We start from the raw sequence: 24,285 nt of genomic DNA, 5'->3' as shown, positions 1-24,285 counted from the left end.
CAAGGCCTCCTCAAGGTAACCGGCGGTATCAGTAGCTCCAGTGATGTCCTTTATCACAGTCTAAACCCTAGCAGGAAAGGGAACGCAGACTCCAAGCCCACCCCACTGCTTGACCTGAAATGGCATGAGGCTGAGGTGGCTGTGGACAGTAGCACTGGGCTTCCTTTGTTGGACCACTGGTGAAGAATGAGCCAAGTCTTAAAATTCGCGCCTTCCACGGGCGAGGGGGTGGAGAGTTGGTGCGCGCAGACTCTGTGTAAACCGGACAGGAATTCTTTGAAATACCCCGATATCCAGGCAGGATCGGCGGCAGGATCAACCGACCAGACGCTGTGAGATTTAAGACACCCACGTTAGAAGGCGGGTATGGGCTGACGCAAGGGGAGGGACGCGCAGGCGGGCAGACGAGCGGCGCTCAAGAATGACGTAAAAGAGGTCGAGCGAACCGCGCTCAAAGCTGACGTGAAGAGAGCTGGTAGTTGTTGTGGCCAGCAGCTGGTGAACGCCAGCGCCATGGAGCGCTACGCCAGCTCCTTGGAGGAGTCGGTGGACGGGGCCCGACAGCAAGAAAAGCACTACCAACTGCTGTCGGCGCTGCAGAGCCTGGTTAAAGAGCTACCCAGGTGCGCAGCGGAGGGCGGGGCGGGCCGCTTAAGTGGCCCAAGTCCCGCCCGCGCTCACCGCGCCAATCTGCCTGCAGCTCCTTTCAGCAGCGCCTGTCCTATACCACTCTCAGCGACCTAGCCCTGGCGCTCCTTGATGGCACCGTGTTCGAGATTGTGCAGGGGCTACTGGAGATACAGCATCTCACCGAAAAGAGCCTCTACAACCAGCGTCTACGACTACAGAACGAACACCGAGGTGCGGAGGGGTGGCGGGAGAACGCAAACTCCTTCTCCAGGTCGGCCAGCCCCGGGAGTGCTTGACCTTTGTAGGTTTCCTAAGGGTCCCTCGCAGGAGACACCTCAGGTTGACCAGATCAAGGATGCAGAGCTTTCCGTAGTGTCTTTTTGGTGGCCATTGAATCAAGCCAGTATTAATTGCACAACCTCCTTCTGAGCCTGACATAAAGCCAGAAACCCCTGCTTAGAATACCCTGTTTCTCCGCCCACTTCTAAACTAGAAGGCCCAAGGACTTTGCGTGGAGGCCATTGACCACACCCATACCCCACAGCGGATAAACGTTCGTTGACATCTCTGCAGCACTCTAGGGTCAGTTCTTCAAAGGCCTTACAGGGCACCACACCAGCTGTTCATAGAATTCCTAAGCTCTGAACCCTATAGCACCCTCAGCAACTCCAACAGCTTTCCATTTGATCCACAGGCTTGCTTCCTCTTGTGTGTCCCCATCAGGGCTTGAGAGCCCCTTGCTGAAAATTATAATAGGGAGCTGTCCATACACCATCATATTTTTACCTTTGCTATTTTATTTTTTCCTAACTTTGTTATAAAAAAAGTTAAAACATTTGGAAAATTTGAAAGAACTGTATAATGAATACCATTTTGCTCTCCGCCTAGATTCAACAATATTTTGCCATAGTTCGTTTATGTAACACCTGAGCATTTCACCAGAAGTCCTCAGCATTCCACTATACCAGGATTTTCAATCCAACACTGTTGACATTTAAACTGGTGAATCTTTATGATGAGATAGTGTCCTGTGCATCACAGGATGACAGAGGCACCCTTCCGTAGTCATGACAATCAGACATGTCTGCAGACAGCCCTAGGGTCAAACCTTGACCCTGAGAGAACTGAAACAGTGCTCTAGAACAATGTTCTCCTACACAACCACAGTGAACCATTTCAGGTGTCATGGTCACATTACCTAACAGGTCTCAAATTGTCACTTTATAATTAAGGATCCAGTCCAGGTTCATATCCTGCAATTGATTACTTAGATCTCTTATGGAATAGTTCCTAACATTTATAGAGGCTGACTTTTTGAAGAATCCAGTGCATTCTACCTGTAAAATGTCCCTGTACTGCATCTGTTTGATTGTTTCTTCATGCTATCATTTAACCTGTTTCTCCACACTGTTGTTTTTTGTAAACTGGACAGCAGATTGAGGCCTGATTAGATGTAGGATAAATGTTGGTGACAGACCCCCCCCCCAAAAAAAATCCTTCTAGTGTTGCAAGGTCCCTTCCCCATGAGGGCAGGCAATGTCCATGTGCCCCAGGATTAATCTATGACTACTGAAAACCGATGTTGGATTTTATTAAGTCCTTTTCTTCCATCTATGGAGGTGATCAGGTGGGTTTTCTATTACTACAGTGAATTACATTGGTTTTTTTAAATTCCTGAGATGAACTGCCTTCTAGGGATAAGTCATGATGTACTATAATTTTTGTCTATCTTGGATTTGACTTGCTAAAATGTTGTTAAGCAGTTTTGCCTCTGTGTTCATGACAGATATTGGTTTGTAGTTGCCTTGTAATATTTTTGTTAGTTTGGGCACTGGGGTAATGATAGCCTTTTAGAATTTGTTGAGAAGTGGCCTTTTCAGTTTTCCAGAAGAGTTTGTGAAGAGTTGGTATTACTTCTTCCTTAAATGCTTGAGCAACTGTATTTTTAAACATTTTCATTGACGTACAAGGTACACATAGCTCACAGATCCAAAATACATAGCTCATTCTTTTTTTTAATACTTTTTTAGTTGTAGATGGACCCAATACCTCTATTTTATTTATTTATTTTTATGTGGTGCTGGGGACTGAACCCAGTACCTCACACATGTCAGACAAGTGCACTACTACTGAGCCACAGCCACAGCTCCTAATTTATTCTTTTTAATGCTCAAATTGTGCCATGTTTGCCATGTTGAGAGCTTCGGGCTGTCTCCATCTGATGTATTCCCATTATTTTTCCAGCACTTCCTTGCCTCAATCCTGGAATCAGCCATTTCTTCATGGAATCCTGGTTGCTTTTAAGTGGGACAGTTTTTGGTAACTCTCTAGAACCTTTGTCTTGTCCTTCAGAAGGCTTGAGCAAGGTCTTGGTATGGCCAGCAGAAAACAGGCTTGTGCGGACTTTCTGCCTTTCCTTCAAATAATTTTTAACAGGTGGTAATTGGCCTTTGTTTTCCTTGGGCATTCCTAAAGCCAGGCCCCTTCTCAGCAGGTAGTTGGCATGGCTCTCTCCTTAACGTTTTCTTTTGCTTACCAGTGGAATCTGGGAGTTTGCCTGGGATTTATAGCAACATTTGATAAGTGGAGTGAAGAAAATGACATTTCCCTGCATTTATCTGTGCTCTTTGTCCTGCTTCCACTTAATGTACACTATAACCAGAAAACCAGAGTGTCTTTCTTGCCTCTGTGTTTATAGAGGTGTTTTGAAGGTGTCTTCTGATTTCAAACACATTTACTGTGACAACTATCACCATTGTGGTATATAGAGAATGCCAGGAAATGGGATTGGAGATGGCTATATGCACTGCAGGGGCTAGGTTACCTGCCAGGAACCTCAGGGACAGTCATGAGAAAAGCTGTCACATGAGAGCTCTTCCTAGAGAGTGTGGGGTCTTGCATTTTCTTGTCCTGCCAGCAACCCCTCCCTGCTGGGGAGGCATGACTGTTTGATACTTAGACCAGTAAGGTGTAGGGCATTGGCTGTATATTCATCTGGTGCTCCTGTCTTCCTCTGATCAGCCCATCAGAGTGGACAGTTTGCACCCATCTATGTGTGTGGCATGAGTTAGCAGGGACCATGGAGCCTTGCTCAGTGGTGGAAGGTGAAATCCTTTTGGAACAACATAAACTCCTCAGCACAGAACTTCTGCTGGCACCTGACACCTCAGGCTTAACCCAAATGGGGGCCTCCCAGGTCTATACCCACCCTTCTCCCTTCTTTGGCTGCTGTGCAATACCTGGGAGATGCCAATGGGGAGGGGTAGTTCTATTACCCTGAAGGGCATTACCAAGGAAGGAACAGCACAGCCACACAGCTGGCAGTCAGCAATCTTCTTCCCTTCCTTTCCCAGTCCTTTATCTTTTTTGGTCTCCCATAGATGATGGCAGGGCACAATTAAAACTCTTATCTGAGCCTATAAGCATTCAGACCTCAGTCACCCACCCACCTCCTCCAACCACCCTTGGTCTTCCAAGCTTAGGCTGTAGCTCTGATCTCAACCCTATACCAACATTCCCTTTTCCATCTTCCTTCAGTTCCCTGTACCTTCTGGAGTCCCCTGGATGTGCAGAAAGGTGCCCTGGGTGAGGGCAGACCTGGGAGAACTGAGACTCCACATAGCTTTCTTTCACATAGAGCTTAAGGCAGGGTGGGATCATGAGGTGGTGCTTCCCATCCTTAGGCCTGGCTGAAGGGGCAGACATGTAGGATTGAGGTATGCTCTGGGCTCCGTTCTTACCTGTTTTGGGTCTATTCCCTTCTCCCAAAACCTGCTATTCCTAATGACTCGACTCCATTCCCAGTTCTCAGGCAGGCCCTACGGCAGAAGCACTTAGAAGCCCAGCAAGCCTGCCGGCCCCACAACCTACCTGTGCTCCAGGCAGCTCAGCATCGGGAGCTAGAGGTAGGGGACAGGGGTGGGATGGCCAGGCCTGGCTCTTCCTTGCAGGGACTACCTGGTTTTGCTAACAGAGCTCAGGGTGGCTCAGGAGCTGCAGCTATTCTGAGTCTTGACCACCAGAGGTCTGGTGAGTGCCTACACACAGATTTTTGCCATGGGCCAGGGCTGGGTGGGGAGTGAAAGCCCAGCTGTGATTCTCTTACTCTCTAAAACAGTAGCTTCTTGTGGGCTGGGGTGCACACAGAGCAGGCGCTGATGGAGAACATTGAGGCCTCATGCATGCAAATACAATGGTGGAGTGACAGGGACAGCCGGAAAGGGGTCCATCCTTCTCCCAGGTAGCTCAGAGTCAATTGGAGACACATACATAATCAACAAGCCATGGGAGAGTATGGGTGGTGGCTACAGAGATGTACACTAGGTCCAAGGCTGCTGGGGCTTTGGGGGAAGCCTCTTAGAACCTCTCTGCCAAGTCTGGTGAGGCTGAGAAGGGTGAGGACTGGGTGTGGTGAGGATACCTGTGGTCCTGGAGCCAGTGTCACTGGGGATGGGCAAGGTACTCAAGAGGAAGTGGCAGGCAAAATCATGTGTTTGAGGCTTTGAAGGGTGGGGGGTTGAGCCTGGAGCCACCCTCACTCTGTTTGCGGCAGGCAGTAGAGCATCGGATCCGGGAGGAACAACATGCAATGGACCGGAAGATTGTCCTGGAGCTGGACCGGAAAGTGGCTGACCAGCAGAGCACACTCGAGAAGGCAGGGGTAGCTGGCTTCTATGTGACTACCAACCCTCAGGTCAGTGCTTGGCCCTGCTGCAGCCCTTATCATTGGTCCCTGAAGGCCAAATACATTTAGGATTGTACTCCTGATCCCTGATGAGTTAGGCTCAGGTTCAGTGGTAGAGGTGGGAATAGCAAGGAAGTGGGACTCCAGAAAGAACCTGGAGGCCAGTCCCATGGCCCACAGGAGGTGAGCCTGTAGGCCCTGGTATCTGCCTCTAGGCCAGGGTGGAAGAGCACCAGGTGTCATCTGGCCCTCATGGAGGATCCCTCTGTATTCCAGGAGCTGACACTACAGATGAACCTGTTGGAACTTATCCGGAAGCTGCAACAAAGGGGCTGCCAGACAGGGAAGACAGCCCTGTGATCAGGTGGGGATCCCTGCTGGCCACCACTACCAGCATTGCTGGGAATACAGCCCTCTCTGCCATCACCAGAAAGATGCAAGGAACTTATCTTCCTGGTATTTGGCCATTTGCCAGCAAGCATCACCATTCTAAGATCAAGCCAGGTTCATCTGGCTGCACCTGTCACCCACCTTTGCCTGGGTTTTTTGTGCAAGCACTAGGATGGTGTCATGAAAAGGAGGGAGGCCTAGCCTACCAGCTGTCTCCCCCAGTGCTGGGTGGAGAGCAGGGTTGTTGGTTCTATACCTTCCCCATTCCATAGGCACATCCCAACCTCTGCAAGGCCCCAGGTTTTGAGTTTGTTTTGGTCTTGGCCTCTCCTTTGGCAGTTGAAGCCCCCAAATAAAAAGAATTCCAATGCACAAATCCTGTGACCCAAAGAAATAAAGGCCCGTGCACTTGGTTTGTGTCTCATTTCTGCCACAACCCACGTACAGTCCTTTCCTGATAGCTCTGTGGCAGTGTTGGAGATAGCAGAGAGCAGTACCCATCTGATGCAGCCACCACAGTGTGGCTGAGACCTTTCCTGGGGCTCCCCTCTTTTTAGGATGCCCAGTCCCATTATCTGTTTGCCTGTGTGTAAACTGCAAGTCTGGACTTTGAAGTCATGGGTGGCTAGGTCTGCACTGAAGCCATCTGGGAAGTATATCCTGTCCCATCCGTGGTAGAAATGATCTCTAGAACTTGAAAGTGACACTTCTCTATCCAAGCCATTCCCTCTATGCTGCCCAGAGCAAGCTAATTTCATGTGAGGGCACCATGGTAGAATTGAGGGTTTTCAGATGTAGAATAGTAGTTTATTGACCAGGCAGGCTTTCCAGCTGGACCACTACCCACCCATGAGGCTCAGGTATATGGGTTGGACCCTGGCAGCAGACAGTCCCATTAAACTAAGAGGTAGGGACCCAGGCCCACTCATTAGACAATACCTTGGCTCAGGCAGGCATCAGACTCAGCCTAGGCCTGAATATCTGCATCCTGGGTGGGGCAGGAACCACTTAAGGCAGCCCTCCCCACCTCCAACAGGTTTCAAATTCTTGGGTATAAAAAGGCAAATCTGGTGGTGATAGCCTGGGAGCAACCCAGACTTACACCCCTAAATTCCTTTTCCCAGGGCTCTGGGAGGTCACAGAATAACCATGGCAGCAGGTGGTAGAGTAACTATGGTGATGGCACAGCAGTTAGGCTGGGCGGTAGAGAAGGCTGCCAGTGCAGAGCCGCCGCCACAACTCCTGCCACAGCAGCTGCCGTTCCCGCTGGGTGCCCTTCATAATGCTGCTGTTCTCCAGTGCTCGACGGGACAGATAGGGCAGCACCTCCATCACAGGGCCATAGGGTACATACTTGTATACAGAGAAGCCTGCCTGACCTATACACACAGCAGGGACACAGGTGTGACTTCCACTTTCTGCATCCCCACCAGGGTGTCCCCCAAACCCCACCCCACCCAGGAATGCCCAGCTCACCCAAGGGGAAGCTGATTTGGTCACACATGCCCAGAAGCTGTCCAAAGCACACCTGGTAGTCAGCTGGATGCAGCCCCAGTTCCTCCATCCTATGAACACATGAGACCAGGCTGGTGAGGAGTCAACCCTAAGCTATTGCCCTAGGAGAAGGGTAGAGGGCCCCAGTCTTATCTCTGATGCCCTTCTGCCACACCCAGACTCCAACCCCTTCCCTCCAGGATCTATCCCATGCAGGGTGGGGCTGAGCATTTGAGTTCTGCCCTGCCCCCCAACCAAGTCTTGCCAGCAAGACTAGGCTAGGCTTCCCTCCTACTCCTAGAGGGAGGCTTTCCCTGGGTAGGCGTTGGTAATTGGCCCTTTCCTCAACCCTTCTTTCTCCCCATTACCTCCCCCACACCTCTACATCCTGACCCCCTGATCACCTCACCCCAAGAGCTTGCACCTGACCCCAGGAAGCTCCTGGGCTGTCTTAGAGCCCAAGGGGATTTTGCTTGGTGACTGGTCTTCTGTCCCCTCCAACCATTGTCCTCCCCTTGCTGGCTGCTCCTCCATCCCATCTCCACAGCTGTTCTATCCCATATACAGCCACCAGCAGCCCAAGTCTTTAGAAGGTAGCTGGTATGAATTCAGATGTGCTGCCAAATGTCAAATATGGAGTGTGGGAGATTTAGTACAAAAAAAGAATGAAAATTTTTGTGTGTGTGTTGTTGGGGATAGAACCCAAGTCCCCAGACATGCTAGGCAAGTGCATCCTCAGTCCTAAAACATAATATGGAAAATAATTTCATCTTTTTCTTTTAACATAGTTAATAGAAAATTTAAAATTACATCTGTGGCTCACATTATATTTTTATCATCAAAGCCCCGATGTTAGGGTTGGGACCCCCAACTGTCTGGCCCCCTCTCCTGTCATACCATCCCTAATAGGATCATACAGAACTTTCTGGGTTTTAAAATACCTACACATTGATGATTCTCATGTTTTCATCACTAGCTTCCTGTATCAGGTATCCTGATTTGGCACATCTGTACCTGTACTCCAGAATACCCATACATACACCTATACCTTAGGGCACTTTGGGGTCTAGGTGTGAGAGATGGAACCATGGTGAAAATTCTGGAATACTTAAGGAATTTACTTCACCTTATTTCTGTATTTGACTTGTTAGATTTCTCCCAAAGTTGTGCTCCATGGGACAAGCATTTAAAGAGAAAACAGACTGTATTAAGTTCTAAATGCAATTTAAGATGTTAATGGAAACTGTTTTCAGATGAGGCAGCACATCAGAAAGCCCTCCTGAAGGGCACTGAGATTTAACATCACCCTTAGACATTTCATTGAAGCATTTAAATCACCTAAAACAATTTATTTTTTGAACTTGAAATTTTAATTAAAGTCAAGATTAATGTTAAAATCTAAAGTAATGGCAGAGCAGCATCAAGAATACCAGCTAGGTCCAGAGGGCTTAAATACTCCATACCAGCTTGATCCATGGATATTATCCTATAGCACCTAATGGGTTACTGTGAGCTCCTTGACCATTGGAGTGCTGACAATTTTCCCCGCCTTGGAGAACCTAACAGCCCAGTACAAGTAGCACCTACCTGCTCAGGGTAAAACGAATGGTGTCTTCATTGTGGGAGGCTACCATTACCTCAGCCTTAGAATTGTGCTTCAGCTCCTCCAGAACATAGTTGAGGCACCTGGGGAGAGTACCATGTGAGCCTGGCCCCAGGCCTGTACCCCTCACTGCTAACCTTGCAGGCCCAGAGCTATCCAGTAAGCAGCTCCTCCCAAGGGTACCTACCCACAGCATCAGGAGGAACAAAAACAGGTCCTGGCCCTCCTTTCCTCAGCACCTCATAAAGGGAAAGGATCAACAGCCAAGAAAAACTGAGCAACAGCTTGGACTCAACAGTTCACAAAGAACTAGCTAAGGTGTGATTTCCTCACATCAATCATACTGTCACTGCACAGGGGCTGGGAGGGAGCTTGCCTGAACCTGCAGCTTTGCTTCTGGGAAGGGATCCTACAGTTCGCTTCCTAGCCCTTTGAGGAAATAAAAGGAAGTGATGCCAGGGGGCCTTGTGTGGGGTAAGCATCCCTGTTCACCAGCAAGACTCTCAACAGTATGGTCATCATGCAGTGAGGATAACCATCAGGGTTGGAGTACATTTTCTCTGACCCAGGAATTTGTGACACTGTGTCCTAAGACACAAAACCTGTAACAACAGATGCATACAACATGAGGAGGACGAGATGTTCAGTGAATCCTATTACAATAACCAGAAAAGATCATAGACCCTGGACCCATAACTTTGTGCACCTGTATTAAACACGTGCCACTGTTAATAGAACCGCTCTGTTGACACAGGAGGATCCAGATGTACCATTAAATGAAAGAAAAAAAAAAAAAACAAGAGCAAAGGACAGAGTGTACTGTGTAAACATTGATGGGCATGGCATGTACACAGCACAGATGTGCACAATGGGCTTGTGCTGCCAGGAAAGGAGCTGCAGCCAGCAAAGAGACTCTCAGGATCCCTTAGAATTTGCAACAAAAACATAAAACCTCAGAGAAAAATCATGCAGTTGGACTGCCTGTGCTACACAAAAAGATCTCCAAGATAAACAGCAAAGATAGCAGATGCACAACCATTAACATTCCCACCATGTGAACTAAAAAGCAAATAGTAGGGACACCATCATGGGGAGGGCTGGGCACCCTGGGCTCATTGCACATTTCTCCACTAAGTATCAACAGAAGACAGCTGTGGGTATCAAGGCCAGTTTTTGTTTTGTTCAGTAGACACCTCTTTTTAAAAAGAGGTTTCCCTGGTGTAGCGTATCTCATTCACCCAATGCAACACAACCCAGGTTTAAAACTAGATAGAAATAAAATCTATGTACTTTTCCCTTTTCTCTGCCAGATGCTATGGCCAGCCTCAGACTGAGCAAGCCCCTATCTCAAAATAAAATATTTTAAAATGTAGCTCAGTCTTAGAGTGCCCCTGGTTTCAATCCCCAGTACCAAAAAAAAAAAAAAAAAAAAAAAGAAAGAAAGAAAAAAAAAAGAAAAGCCTTCATGTTTTTTTAATAAATGACAAACAGAAGAAATATCACTTATGCCCTGAAGGAGACCTGAATGGGGTTAGCAGTGTGGTCTTCTACTGTCCTCACTCCCCACGTCCCCCAGGAAACAAGACAGAAGGGCTGACTCACTTGTGATACATGGCATTAGTGGCCTCATATGTAGAGTTGATAGGGTCCTCATAGCCAAGATCCACAGCACGGGCACGCTCCTGGACCATGTATGCACCACGTACCAACTTGGCCCCAAAACACCAGCCCTCACGGCGAGCCAGCTCTACATCCAGGGTCACATTGTCATAGGCATCCTGTGGGACCAAGGCCAAGTCACAGGGACCCCAGCTGATGGCCAGAACAGGGACTTACTAGGGCCCAGGGGCTCCAAGGTATGTCAATTTGGGACACCTAGGACTAGGCAGAAGCCGCCTGAGGGAGGTGCCACTCTGGGAGTCTGGCAGACAATTGTAGGTAAGAATGGGCCTCAGATCTGTCCCCAAGAAGGGATGACAACAAGGCCACCTTCATGCATCCTCCTCTGGCCTGGGACAGCCCTGTGGGGGGTCAGCCCAGGTGCCAGGTATCCAGAGTTTCCTCAGCTGGGATCAGGGTGCATGCTGGGGCCACCTGACTGGACCTCCACACCATTCTATGTCTGGATACTTGGCTCATCCTTATAAGCTCTGGATCTATACAGGCCCCCAGCAACTTAGCACCCTCAGGCTTAAGGTTCAGTTTGGGGTCCTATCCTAAAGTACCTCTGGGCTTCCTCAGGACATGCGAAATTCTGCACAAGTCTTTTTCTACAGAGGATCCCAGAGCTTTTATCAAATTCTTAAAGAGGCCTGTGCTAAAAGCAGACAAAAAGAAATGATCATCCATAAAGGGGATTTAAAGTACATCAGATGGATTCTTAAAAAGCTCTTCTGGAGGCTGGGGATGTGGCTCAAGTGGTAGCGCGCTCGCCTGGCATGCGTGCGGCCCAGGTTCGATCCACATACAAAACAAAGATGTTGTGTCCGCTGATAACTAAAAAATAAATAATAAAAATTCTCTCTCTCTCTCTCTCTCTCTCTCTCTCTCTCTCCCTCCCCCCTCTCTCACTCTCTCTTTAAAAAAAAAAAAAAAAAAAAAAAAAAAAAAAAAGCTCTTCTGCCTCCTCCATTCTCATCCCTGCCAACGCTCTTGTCTGAGTCCCAAAGCCCAGAACAGGGACTGGCGACAGGGTCTCAGAGGTCTTGCTTACTACTACTCTAAAGCAATCACCCCAATCTCGCTACCTCTGCAGGGCTGGACATGGGTTTTCTTTCTTGGACAGTAGGGCCCAGACCAGGATAACTGTGCTACAGAGGGACCTCCCCTTGGGAACATAGCCTGCTCTCTCCTCTCTTTCCTCTGCACCCAGCCTCTGCTCAGAGTAGGGCCAGGCAGATGCCACAGAGCTCAGAAAAGCATACCTCTTGCAGGGTAGTTGGTCATGCTGCACACCAGAGGATTTATAGTCAAGGCCTAGAGGTAGACAGGGAAGTGGGGAGGCAGGGGCCCATACCTTGAGGTAGCATTGGTAGGTGTTGAAGATGAGAGGCTTCTCCACATTGAATTTGCGTTGTATTTCCAGTGTCAGGTGGCTGATAGCTGGCTGGAAATAGGTCTGCTCAGCATCCACCATCAGCCGTACCCCTGCTTCCATGGCTTTCTGAGAGGAGCAAAGGGCAGGAGAGACTTCATGGCTCAAGTGAGACAGATGCCCTTCCTCAGTACAAGTCCCAGGGTCCTTGAAGCCCCAGCCCCCCACCCCACATGGGGCTGGCTCACACCGCCCCACCGTGGCCAGGACATCCATTCTCTGCAGTATCCTCATCATCTGCAGCTCTTCCTTCTCAGTGAACTGTGACATCAGGGGTTCCAGCTGTCCTGTCTGAGAGTACAGCATATGGTCAAACTACACTGTAGAGCCAGGGAGGCTACACTTAGAGACCCAGATCGCACCTGTGTCAGCAGTGCTACACTCAGCCCACCAGTACCACCTTACCCTCTCATACAAGGCCAGAAGGACCACCTGAGCCAGCCAAAACCTTGGTGCCTGGCCCTAGAATCAGACAGGCTTCTTTATCCTGCCTTCCCCCAACTACCTTTGCATGTGAAGGTCAGCACCTTGCCCTAGGCCAACCAGACACAGTGATATGATGCCCTGGAATCTCACAGCCAGCCAGCTCTTTGTCCTATACCTGGAGCCTGGTTGTACCAGGAGGGAGTTTAGTGCCCGTGCCAGCTAGCTCCAGGCCCTAGTCAGGCCCAAAGTGTTTGCTTCTATGGCTTCCCCAGGACCCTCAGGGGGGTCCCATAGCTGTGGGGAGAACCCTTTCTGCTCCCACACAAGGCAAAGGATGTGAACCTTGACCAGCCAATCAATTGGAAAGGCTCAGTCAGGAACAGGGAGGACTCCAAAGGAAAAACCCATGATTACAGGCAGACAGGATAGCTATGGGGAACAGACTGACTTGCAGCAGGGGTACCAAGGGGTACCCCTCAAGAAGTCAGGCAGGTAAGCAGTGGGCTGGAAACTGGAAGTGGCAAGACCCAACCTGGGGGGACCATGCAGCACCAGGGCCTGCCAGTCTCCTGCTAATGTGGCAGAGAAGTTCTTGGTAGTGCTGACAAGCATGTCCCTCTGTAGGCCCCCAGCAGCTTCGCCTCACTCACAAACACTTTATCCCTGGCCATATGTATGATTAAGTCTCCAGGTATCAGTGACTCTTGAAGTAGAACCGCACTGAACATGCCACACCTCTAGGCTCTAGGTCAGTGACTCAAAGTTTGGGGGCTGGGCCCTCAACTGGCCAGGGCTGAACAGCATGGAAGGAATGTCTGCAGAATATGTTCCCAAGAAAATGTTCCACCTTCAAATCCCAGCATAGGAGGGGCTTCAAACAGTCTCATTCCTCTCCCTGTGAATGTAGGCTAGCCTAATGATTTGCTTTTAACAAACTAAACTTGACAGGAAGTGACACCATATGACTTCTGAAACTAGGCTGGAAAAGGCAACATTGCTTCTACCTGGCCCTCATCTTAGAAGACACTTGCCCTTGGAACCCAGTCACTATTTTGGGAGGAAACCCAATCAACAGCCAGCATCAGCCTTTGGACATGTAGGTGGGATACCTCCACAATGACTTCCATGACCCTCTGAATACAAATGTATGGAAGATCTCAAACAAGAACCACCCAGCTGAGCCATATAAACCTAGAATTATGAGAGAGAATAAAATGATTGTTGCCATCTCTGGCCAAAGAGGTTTGGGTGACCTAACAAACAAAGTTAGATGACTTAAGAAGTGCCCCCCCCAACTCCCAGATATCCTCTGCTTGTGGCTCCTCAAGGCTCCATGTTGGTCTCTGTTCAGCACTCTGAGGACACTAGTGGGTTTGTTCTCTCCCCTGTGGGGCCAGAGAAAATGGTAGTCTCAGTCACACTGTGTCCCCAGGGTGGAAAACAGGAGATATGTGATGAGCTTAATTCTCTTCTTAGCCAGGACCCAGTGAGAGGGGAACATTACCTGCACATTGGGGATCAGCAGGTGCTTGGAAAGCTGAGTCCTGCAGCGAATGAGGCTGTTCCACTCCAGCAGGTCCATGGTGCTGTGGGAAAACACATCAACAAAGGAGGCCGAAAGATATTTCTTGATCCAGCCACACAGCTTTACCCATGGGTGCTCAGATTGTTGGATGTATCAGGCCAAAGCCAACCCATTCCCCAAAAGAGCACTCCCAAACCCAGCTACCATAAAACTCACTTCTTTTTTCAGTCTTAAAGTTAAAATATAAATATTTTTCTCTATTTAAAAAATTAAAACCAAAATGTAAACATTCCTGAATTAGGGCATCAGCATTTTTATAGCTGATGCCCTAACAGATTAGGTTCAGGGAAAAGCCAAAGGTAGGAGACCAGGTAGGAGGCAGATGCAGCTTTAGAGGGACTAGGTAAGCTACAATGGATAGGGATGGCTGAGCACTACATATGAATGGGATCCCCTGGCGACTTCTGTCTCAGTCTTTGGCCCTGAGGATGGGATATGGGACTCTGATTCATTGCCTACTAGTGCAGGTCTCAGGAAGGGCCAATACCCTTTTTCTGGGACTCAGATAATTCCAGAAGAAGCCCTGTGTCCATGCTGCCCAACCTTATCCCCAGGGATTTCCCAGGTTCCCATCACTCCTACTTAGTACATCTTAGAGAAGTGGTCCCTTCAGCACTATCACCTCTTAAAGGAGCAACCAGGATTTGGAGAAGCTGCTAAAACTCAGCTGGAACCAAGGCTACCCCAGGGTAGTTGAGTAGTCCCCCTTATTCTCAGTCAGGGATGCTGCTCTTACCCAGACGCTCCCAGGGTCTCTGGTGTAAACCAGTTCTCAATCTCAGCCCTGGATGCAATGCCCATCTTAGCAATGCTTTCCTTTAGAAGTAAGAAGGAGGAGTCAGCACTGATGTCTCCGAGCCCTATCCACTAATGTCCCCCTCTTTTGACTTTATTACATCATAAGCAGAATGGAATCCATTTTGGACTTGTTACTATGCCACAGATGAGTCTATTCACATCTGTCTGCTGATGCCTGTTCTCATCCCTCAGCTCCTCCACACTCTTGCTACCTCCCCAACCCTCTGCCAGTACTTCCTGTATTTGTTCAGAAATAGAGCCCATGGCAGGTCCTCTTTTTCTTCCATCCTCCCCAGCTGACAATAGCAGTAGAATGGGCTATCTCTCAGAATTGCTCCAGGGATCCACCTTGGACCACAGCCACTTACCACTGGATGAGGTTCTTCCCCAAGACCCCATGGTGACCATCCCCTCACACTCCACCTGTAGTTCTACCACCTCCAGTTTTGTGTCCATGGCAGCGTGCCCAGCCTGCCCTTGCTCTGCAGCCATTTGGTGAAAAAAATGTCTCCACTTGGTCAGTACATCTGAGAAATGCAGCTGCAAACACAGGCCTGAGTCACTATCCATAGCACACACCCAGCTCTCCCAGACCCTTTAAAGCTCTGATACCCCAAAGACAGGACTTGTATCCTGTACTAATCCTTATATACTCAAGAATATAGACACATATGCTATCATTTAATGCCCACAGCAGCCCAAATGTCTTACAAATTCTCTGGAGATAGAAGGTTCTAGCACTTACCAGAAACTCAGGTCTACCCAGGGAAGTGAGCTTAATTGCTATGAAGTCATCATCACTGGCTTTACCTGTCAGAAGCCAAAGGAAGAACTATGAAGAAACAGATACATAGATGGGAGAAGGAGCACCAGGAATCTGTGCCCTGCTGACTCTGCAGCCAGTTCCCTAATCATGTTGCTATCCAGTCCCCTAAACACATTTACACTTGGATGCTCCAGAGACCCTACCACAGAGGTGGGAAGGGGTGACTTGGTAACATTTTTGTTTGCCACATGATGCAGAAAGATGGTGGCCAAAGGAAGCAGCAAGACCTACACACTGCTATGAAGCCCCAAAGGTTTCCCTGCTTCTCCCTGCCTCAGTTTCCTTCCCTAATGCTATCAGCACCACAGGATATCCATGTATGGGTCACAGGACACAGACATACCAAATAGAGAAGAGGGTGGGGCACTCAGGTTATCTCTGCTTCTGTTTGCCCTCCCCCTACCTCATTTTGCCCCCAGAGAAAAGAGGCAGGAGGCAAGAAGATGTCCCTCACCAAAATGACTGAGCATTGACCTGACCACTAGGGATCCCCCCAGCCCATTAAGCAGAAACTTTGAAGCATCACTCACTCCTGAACTTAAAAGGTTCAGAAGGCATAAGACCTGCTGCCACTATACACAAGACTGCTAGAGATGGCATGGGGACTATGCTGGGATCTCGTGTGACTTAACAACATTGGGGCTCAGTGACCTCATGGCTTAACTCACCACCCCCATTCCCAGCCCCCAGTAGGCTGTACCAGGGAGGGATTCCCTGTCATAGAGGATATGGCATCGTTAGCCGAACCAAACACTGACCCAGGGCAGGGGGTAATTCAGTCCACCATCATGGACCATCTCCCAGTGCTCCACATTCAGGCACTTCCCAAAGAAAGGGCAGGAACATGAGGTAGAGAAGGAAGCACTGTCTCAGGAAAGGACTAGATGCAGCACAAACTGAGTGTGACAGCCAAGCCCTCTCACTGCAGACCCAGCCTTCTTCACCAACCAGTATCTCATCTCTACTTTCCCAAGGGTCTTCCCAAGCTGGGATCAGGCAAGTATGTAGCCAAATCACCCTACCTGAGGCCTCTATGCAGTGCAACAGGGTCTTCATGCGGCTATCATACTTGGTTTCACTGGCACAGAAGTAAGTATGGGCACCACCGATGACGCTGTCCCTTTGGTCTCCAAAGGTTAGATGGGCCTGATATTGCTTCTCACTCTTACTCATGCCTAGAAAAGTGGACACATGGCCTAAAAACAGCCACCAGCTCTACCAGAAGGTATAGCTCAAACCCCCTATACCCAGCACGAACAATCCAATGACTTTGTCCTTGGCACCCTCAGATGGACTCAATCAGCTCTCCTGTGCTATGGGCCCTGCAGCTCTCTACTCCGCAAAGCTGCCTTTTTCTCTCAGCTGGTCATGTACCCCTTCCCTTGCTGTTCTTTTAGCTATAATACATTTCCACCTGGCAAGCTTCATCATCGGGCAAACCAGGTCAGGAAGGCCAAGCCTCCATCACAAAGACCTGGAGTGTCACACACTAAAAGCCAAGAAGACTAAGTCTATATGAAAGGGCTATGAGAAATACTCAGGGCCTGTCACTTGCCAATGTGTGAGGATACGCAGAGCCAGGCCAGGAGCCCCGGTACAGGGAGGAGCCTCAGGACTTAATCTTTACCCCAGCGTTTACTCAGGCCATGAACCCATTTGTCTCCTGGGCCACCAGGGTGCATAGGGGTGGGGGAGAGCATCTGTTCATAAACAGTGGCCTCTTACTCACTGTTGCCATTCCTTTCTGTTGAAGAGGCATAGGACCTGCAGAAAAGAGAAAGAGGCAAAGGTCAGGGTCATAATACCTAGGCCTGCAGGTAACAGGAAGCAGAAGAGGGAGAGGAGGCTGGGGCTGAACTGTGGGCCTGATCCTGATCATGATCTTGACTGAGGGCTGGCTCCAAAGCACAGCTCAACTTGGGTGTGACCACTGGGCCAAGGAGGGACAGTGGCCTCTAGAGCCCTTGAAGCCCACATGAAACCATGTAGATAGAGCTCCTCCCTACTGAGGAAGAGTAAGAAAACTATCCACTGAGATTCTCAGAACAGCCCAGGACATGCAGCTTTGTCTTGAAAAAAAGCTAGCAAGGAGGTCATGCTTCCTCCCAGGAAAAATGGGAACACAGAGCCACAGAGGGCACAGAGGAATGGAGGCAGGAAGCACAACTCCAACAGTGAAATCCCCTTGCTCTGGCTTCTACCTCCATGTCCATAGCCTCCGAGTTCCTCTGAGGACACCTGGGCAGAGCTCTGGGATCCTTCCCCCACTGCAGGCACAACCACAACCTGCAGGGCCAGCCTCCCTGCTTTATTCTTGCCCCTTAGACTTATTTTCCAAGCAGCAACCAGGAATTTTCTTTTAAAATGCAAATCAAATCTCACTAGCCCCTTGTTTAAAAAGCCTCCCAGGTTCACAAGGTACTCCAGAACACCTAAAGTCTTCAATAAGACAGGACATTGAGGTCAAGACACTGGCTGCCCTTGGCCCAGCTCATTTGCCCTTTGACTAAGGCTCAGTCAGGCCTACAGTCCTCCCCACAGTCTTTCAACTAGCCTCACTGTAACTTCCCTACCCTATTGCTACTTGTCCTTCACTTCTCCACTGTACCTCCTTCTGATGTCATCCCCCCCATTAACCATTCTCCCCCCTAATGTGGCAACCAGTTTCTAGTGCTCAGTTCCAATGCTATGCCATTGGGATAGCAAGAGTTTGGGCTGTTATAAATAATGGGGATGCTCACCTTAACCTTAATCCTAAAACACTGGGCTTTTTACATCTCAGATTTTGTATTTAAAGCTGTTATATATTAATCATTCATTAATTATTCATTAATTAATGAAGAGAGAACTCAGCCTCATAGCCAGCACCATCCAGGGTCTCCAGGGCCTATGATCCAACCCATACCCCCACCATCTCTTGAGGCAAAAGTAAAGCCATGGAAAGGTCAAACCAGGAAAGCAAGGACAGATGACAGTTAACTGCACCTTCAAAAGGCCTCTTGTATCAAAGGGCCTCACCATTAGTGGCTTTTGACCTTACTGATCACAGGGCAAGGCCTGGGCCACTAAGCCACCTGACGAGCCCTCTGCATTGGCCCTGGCTCCTAACCTAGGACCTTTATCAGGGGACTTTGAGCCAGAATATCCAGGTCAAAACCCAAAAATCATGGTGGACCCAAGCCCTTAGGGGAATGGGATTCCTCATGACACCACAGTCCATGAAGCCACAATCCAGGATCAGGAGGTAGGCAAGCAGCTACTGCTCTTGCGCCTCCTGCTGACAAGATGTAACAGAAGAGAAGAGGGCAAACTGTGACTGTGTGATAATGTTCTAACTCTGTAACAAGGGAGTAGTCAGGTCCCACAAAGACCGCCAGTCTGTGACAGGAAGCTTCCTGGCCTCCTTGTAAGGCTTCTGGCATGAACTGGCAGGGTCAAACCCCTAGCCCTTTAAATCAAGGCCCAGGAACAAGACAAAAGCCACACATTCCCATGCCTTATATGCTAAGGCAGAGGAGGCAGCCTGAGTACTGCCTAGAGTAGAAAGTCTCATGGCAAGGGACAGCTGACCTTGGGCCTCTGGACCTGGGTGACCCCCAACAGGAAGATCTGGTTCTGAAACTGCTCAGCCCACAATTTATATAGCATGTGTTTTAACTAGCATACACAACTGCTGGACCTTGAATCAATTCTTCTCATGGTTAGTCCAGGGGCAGGCCCAGAACCACCACTACTGTCCCCTCCTTCCCACAGTCTTAATTCATGGTAATGGCCTCTGCTTCTCTCCCAGAGTACAATCTATGGGCCTTGTTACAAGACAAAAAAGGTTGATATTTCTCCACCACCACCCGTTATGACAAGGACACTGAAGCAGATCTGTACTGCTAGTCACTCCTGACCAGGACTATCCACTGAGCCCTGCAGGCCATGTGATGGTATGGAGTGGTGCTTGAAAGTCTAGTCCTTCCCTACAGCCTGGGTTCCTCTGAAGGCAGAGCAACAAGCAGCAGAATTGGGTGTATATCTTTGTTATCTACCATTGGCATTAGATGGTGGTCACCCTATAATGGCTCCACTTTATGCTTCAAATATAAACCTTTATGCTTAAAATGTAAACCTCTCTGCTTGACTACTGGTGCCTTATTTTTAAACTGACATGGGCTTTTTTCCTTCTTCTTCTTCCTTTCCCCATTCCTAACCATGAGGGAAGCAAGACTGACCTTCTTCCTGTCACAAGTTGACAAATTATCTGTTCTTCAGCTCATTGGCCAAAGCACTCAAGAAATTCAGACCTCTGGGCTGGCACCAATGGGTCTGAGAATTGGTTAACTCTCAAGGCTACAAATACATTATGACTCCTGATAGGGCACTTGAGGAATTTAGCCTCTATATCCCTTTTTAAAAGCCTACTGTCCCCCCAGCAGTTAGAATTCCAGTGTCTGAGGCAAAAATCCCCTGTGTATTCTACTTTGCTAAAAAAGCAATAAAACCTTTTTCTCAAAACCTTGTCCCAGTAACTGGGTCAACATCAGGGACAAGGACTGAGCTTTTGTATCAACACTGTCAGGTCAAGAAGGGACTACCACTTAGGTCTCAGAGCCCGCAGACAAGTAGCCATCAACAGCAGGCAGCCTAACAGAGGCACAGCCTTTGCAGAGTGAGGGAAGTGGATTTCCAGGTGGGGTGGACAGTCCCCAGGCAAGGCACGGGCTAGCCCACCTCCAAATGCTCCAACTACTGCCAAGCATGGAGGAAGCCAGAGGGGCAACTCTAGGAAAGGATTCTTTTCATATCAAAGGCGCCTGAGAAACTGCTGTTGTGAAATCACCCTGTCTGGGACCGAGGCCACAGAGCCCATTAGTTATTCAACAGGCAGCTTCAGTAAAGGCTGCAGCCAAGTCCCCAGGGGGAAGGGAGGCTCGCAGGGGATGATGGACTAGAGCACCCTGCCTTCAAAACAGCCAGTGGCAAGGCAAGGGGCTGGGCTCCCCAGGCCAATGAGCCAGAAGCCAGCATGCTGAGACAAGGCGATACACTCTGTTCCCAGGGAAAGAGGCCTCATGTGACTGCCTTTCCCACCCTACTCCCCTGCAGCTACCTGGGGCGGGACAAAACAAATGTGAGGCCTGATTTGCTCCCCAGAGGGCATGTCCTGAGCCTCACATGGGTCAGGCCCAGAATCCAAGCCTGTCCTGGAGAGTCACAGGAACCAGCACTTTGGGAGAAAAAAAAAAAAAAAAAAGCTAGCCTCTGGTGTGTCTGCTATTACCTCAAGAAGTAGAGGGCAACATCATCCTTGACATTCCATCCTACTGCCCAAGTGGGCAGGTCAGTGAGATATGCCCCCTACACTCCCTGCCCAGGGCATGGGCCTTGCAACAAGTTTAGTGACAACAGGAGGGGACTCCAGGCCTGCCTAACCACAGTGTTCCTGGCTGTGATTCCCTTCACCATGGATGCCTGGGCAGAGGCCAACCCTGGGAGACTCCACACCCTCTAGGCAGAGTCACCTGCAGATTAGGAAACTATTTCAAGACCAGCTGAGGCCACGCAAGGGTGGAATGGTGGACCCACCAGCCAATCGGGAATTCCTGGGAAGAGAGACTGTAACAGAGCAGGAAACCAGAGCAGCCTCCTGCAAGCGGGGGGGGGGGGGGGGGGGGGGGGGGGGGGGGGCAGTGTCGGACAAATGTTTGTGTGAACAACCAGGCAGCACATATTCTCAGTATTGGAGGCCACACATTTACACAACTCTGCCCCTGTAGGGCAAAAGCAATGTTAATTTCATAAAACTTTACATGTCACAAAACATGATTCTTATTTTGATTTTTTTTCAACCACTTAAAAATGCAAAAGCCATTCATAACTGGCAAACTATATAAGACCAAGTGTTGGGCTAGACTGGGCTGAGGATCCATAGTGTTCAGTCCCCAGTCCTTAACCACCTCTGGGTTCAGGCATACTGGTGTCCATTCTCACCCTCCTCCCCAGGTAGTCTTTACTTACACCAGCCTTTCCATGGAAGCCCAGAGTTGTCATCTGCAGAAAGTAAAAACACAAGAACTACTGGCAGAACCCAAGAGGGCCACTTGTAATCAAGCTGATGGCTCATCCAGCATTGGCCTCTACCTAGACAAGGCTGAAGTTCAGCAGCTGAACTGGCTCCCCAAAAACCCAGTGTTCTTTGGGGTTACTACCAGATGCCTGTGCAGCTCTAGATAGGTAAGCCTTACGCCATCTCCTTGCACTCTGCCTCCTCGGAGCTCAGATCTTCCTCCACTCCGTAGTCCAGGATGGAGCCAACACCAAAGGCCTTATTGTGCCTGATCAGGGGCTGAATGGACTCCTGGTCCTCGCCAGCCACAAACTGCCCATAGAAGGTCATCTTCATTAGCTTGTCAAACAGCTTCTGCCCAAGAAGTTTTCTGGCTATCTGAAGCAGCTGGAAGGCAAAGGGAAGAAGCTGACTGGGCCATCCAGCCTACCCCTTCTCAGCAGAGAAATCTTCTTTATACCTCCCTATAAACTTCAACCACTTAGGGCCAAAGTGCCTAACAGCATCAGGTTGTTTAGGGTGGGTTTTGGGGGTTTTGCTGTCATTGTTGTTTTAGTACTGGATATTGAAACTAGGACCCTGAGCATGCTAGGTAAGCTACATCCTCAGCCCTTTTTTTAATTTTTATTTTGAGACATGGTCTCACTAGGTCACCTAGGCCACTATCAATTTTATAAGGAAGATCATTAAAGCAGCTTGCTTATTCACTTACAGCAACAATAAGTCAATCTTCATTTAGAGCAGAACAGTGGGTACTAAAGTACCCCTTTAGTCTTCCATCTACTCTGGTCTCCCTATGACTATGAGCACATTGTTCCTTTCTGGACCCCACCTTTGAGGGGGCCAGCTCAGAGTTCACCCCAGGGCACAAAGGGGTGCCTGACCACTGCTTGATAGGTAAAGAGGAGCATGGCGTATCTCTGGGAATACAGTTTCTATCCCTCTCTCACTCCCTTTTAGTCACAGGCAGGCATGTGTACTGTTTGACCCTATCCCACAACCAGTCACTTGTGATACCACTGAGAGACCTGGATATAGCCTTTGCCCTGTCACAGAGTACCTGTGGTTGACCACTCCCTCCTGTCATTCCTGCCCCAGAAGGCTGCCTCCTCCTGATTACAGTGCCAACAGCACTTCCTGCTCCTTTCCAGTTGCCCCTTATAATGCTGGTCCTCCCCACCTGCTCTACCAAATCCTTTACCTCCAATGTCCATTCTCACCCTCCTCCCCAGGTGGGCTTTACTTCAGGACATTACCATCTGCCACAAACATACTGGGTCTCCTAGAGGAGACCAGTTCCAAGTTCCACCCCTTCTTCCTCTACCACACTCCCATTCTTGCCACCTAGGCTCCAAGTGTGACTGTGAAGCTCCTCCAAGGGATCCAAGCCAAAACCTCTGATGAGCACCTGACTGTAACTTCAAGGGTGTTGCTCTCACATCCCACCTGCTATGGCCTCGTCTAAGCTGTAAGTGTGACTTACGTGCTTCTTTTACTCCTCCTGCCTCCCAGTGGAGTTGAGGGCAACACGAGGCACTCAAAAGTCTCACGGGAAAAAGCCACCACTACCTACACAGCCTTCCAGACTCCGGGGCCAACAACCAGACCCCTACAAATTGTTCCCAAGGTCACCTTGAAATAACTGTCATCTCTAATACCTCTAAACTGGTTAATTCCCCAAGACTCCCACACTTCTTAAAGTTTAAATTTGGGTGTTTAGGTGATTTCCTATTTTCTTCAGCGTTGTTCAGAATGACGGTGTCTGGGAAGTGACTGGTCACAGCTTGTGGAACTCTGCCAGAATTCCCTTTGAGCAAAATGAAAGATACTTGATTTTAAATTCCAGGGTGATAACTTTGTATTCCTGCAAATGGTACATATCTTAAACATTCATTGGTCTTTGCTTTTCATTTTAAATGATGAGTAGGGAAATTCACTAGGTCCGAAAAGGAATGCAGGAAACGCCTCCCTTCCTGGCTTCAAATCATCGCTTCAGGCGATATTTCAGTGGCCCCAGCTTAACTCCATAACGGCTCCCGGGACAGCAAAAGCTCCCAGCACCGCCCCTAGCCACCTGCAAGCCCACCCATCCGCCCACTCGCACACCTGCTGATGGCGCTCCAGGAGCGTGGGTGAGGCACACAGCCGTAGCACCAGAAGATTGCGCGCTAGCTCCCAGGTACGCAGACTGCGGTACGCCTCTTGCGCGTTGCTGAAGTCCACCACGGGAACTGGCGGCCTCACGGCCTCAACCGGCCTGCATCCCGGCACAGCCCTGGGACCCGCGGCGGGCTGCTCGCGGGTAGCGGGCGAAGTGGACAGCAGGGCGAGATGAGGTGTGCGGGGAGAGCGGGATCGAAGGGAAAACACAAGCCTCAAAGCCATGGCGGGCAGTCTCTACGATCCCGAACAGCTTAAGTACACCCCGACAAGGAGGCTCCTCCCTGGAGCCACGCCCTCACTTCGGAGGTCTGGTCGCTACCCGCCCCCTCACCCCCAGTTCCGAGCCCGGTCCTCTCTTCCAGAGGCCCCGCCCCGCGCGCTCCGGAACGGTGCGCGTCCAAAGGCAGGCCCCGCCCGCCGAGCAGCTTGGGTCACCAGAGTCTCCTCCATTTTCCTTTCAAGGTGATCACCCTGACTCCTGGAGACCCCTGTCCACACCCGCCATAAGTTTTTTGCATATGCTTGTCATTCTGCCAG

General features: G+C 49.6%; 2 protein-coding genes across 3 annotated transcripts; one reads left to right on the top strand and one right to left on the bottom strand.

The window, feature by feature from the left end:
* Window positions 1-439: 439 nt before the first annotated feature.
* On the top strand, window positions 440-6,117 carry LOC113191828 (protein DGCR6). The gene is made up of 5 exons (XM_026401689.2): window positions 440-623; window positions 701-861; window positions 4,435-4,535; window positions 5,183-5,323; window positions 5,591-6,117. Exons 1-5 carry the CDS (start codon window positions 514-516, stop codon window positions 5,672-5,674), a joined length of 597 nt encoding a protein of 198 aa, XP_026257474.1. The 5' UTR covers window positions 440-513; the 3' UTR covers window positions 5,675-6,117.
* Prodh (proline dehydrogenase 1) lies at window positions 2,766-24,085 on the bottom strand. 2 transcript variants are annotated; one of them, XM_026401688.2, is made up of 14 exons: window positions 23,692-24,085; window positions 21,764-21,972; window positions 17,260-17,294; window positions 16,553-16,705; window positions 15,450-15,514; window positions 15,128-15,244; window positions 14,643-14,722; window positions 13,826-13,907; window positions 12,094-12,186; window positions 11,818-11,964; window positions 10,404-10,579; window positions 8,786-8,884; window positions 7,181-7,269; window positions 2,766-3,187 (listed from the first exon to the last, which is right to left on the bottom strand). In XM_026401688.2, the coding sequence occupies exons 1-14, from the start codon at window positions 23,968-23,970 to the stop codon at window positions 3,060-3,062; spliced, it is 1,752 nt and encodes a 583-aa protein (XP_026257473.2). In that variant the 5' UTR covers window positions 23,971-24,085; the 3' UTR covers window positions 2,766-3,059. The 2 variants fall into 2 exon arrangements, with proteins under 2 accessions (XP_026257473.2, XP_026257472.2); XM_026401687.2 differs by lacking the exon at window positions 2,766-3,187 and adding an exon at window positions 6,370-7,083.
* Window positions 24,086-24,285: the final 200 nt, after the last annotated feature.

This window comes from Urocitellus parryii, chromosome 3 (assembly GCF_045843805.1).
Source record: "Urocitellus parryii isolate mUroPar1 chromosome 3, mUroPar1.hap1, whole genome shotgun sequence".
Classification (NCBI taxonomy): domain Eukaryota; kingdom Metazoa; phylum Chordata; class Mammalia; order Rodentia; family Sciuridae; genus Urocitellus; species Urocitellus parryii.
This window is presented reverse-complemented; position numbering and strand designations above follow the sequence as displayed.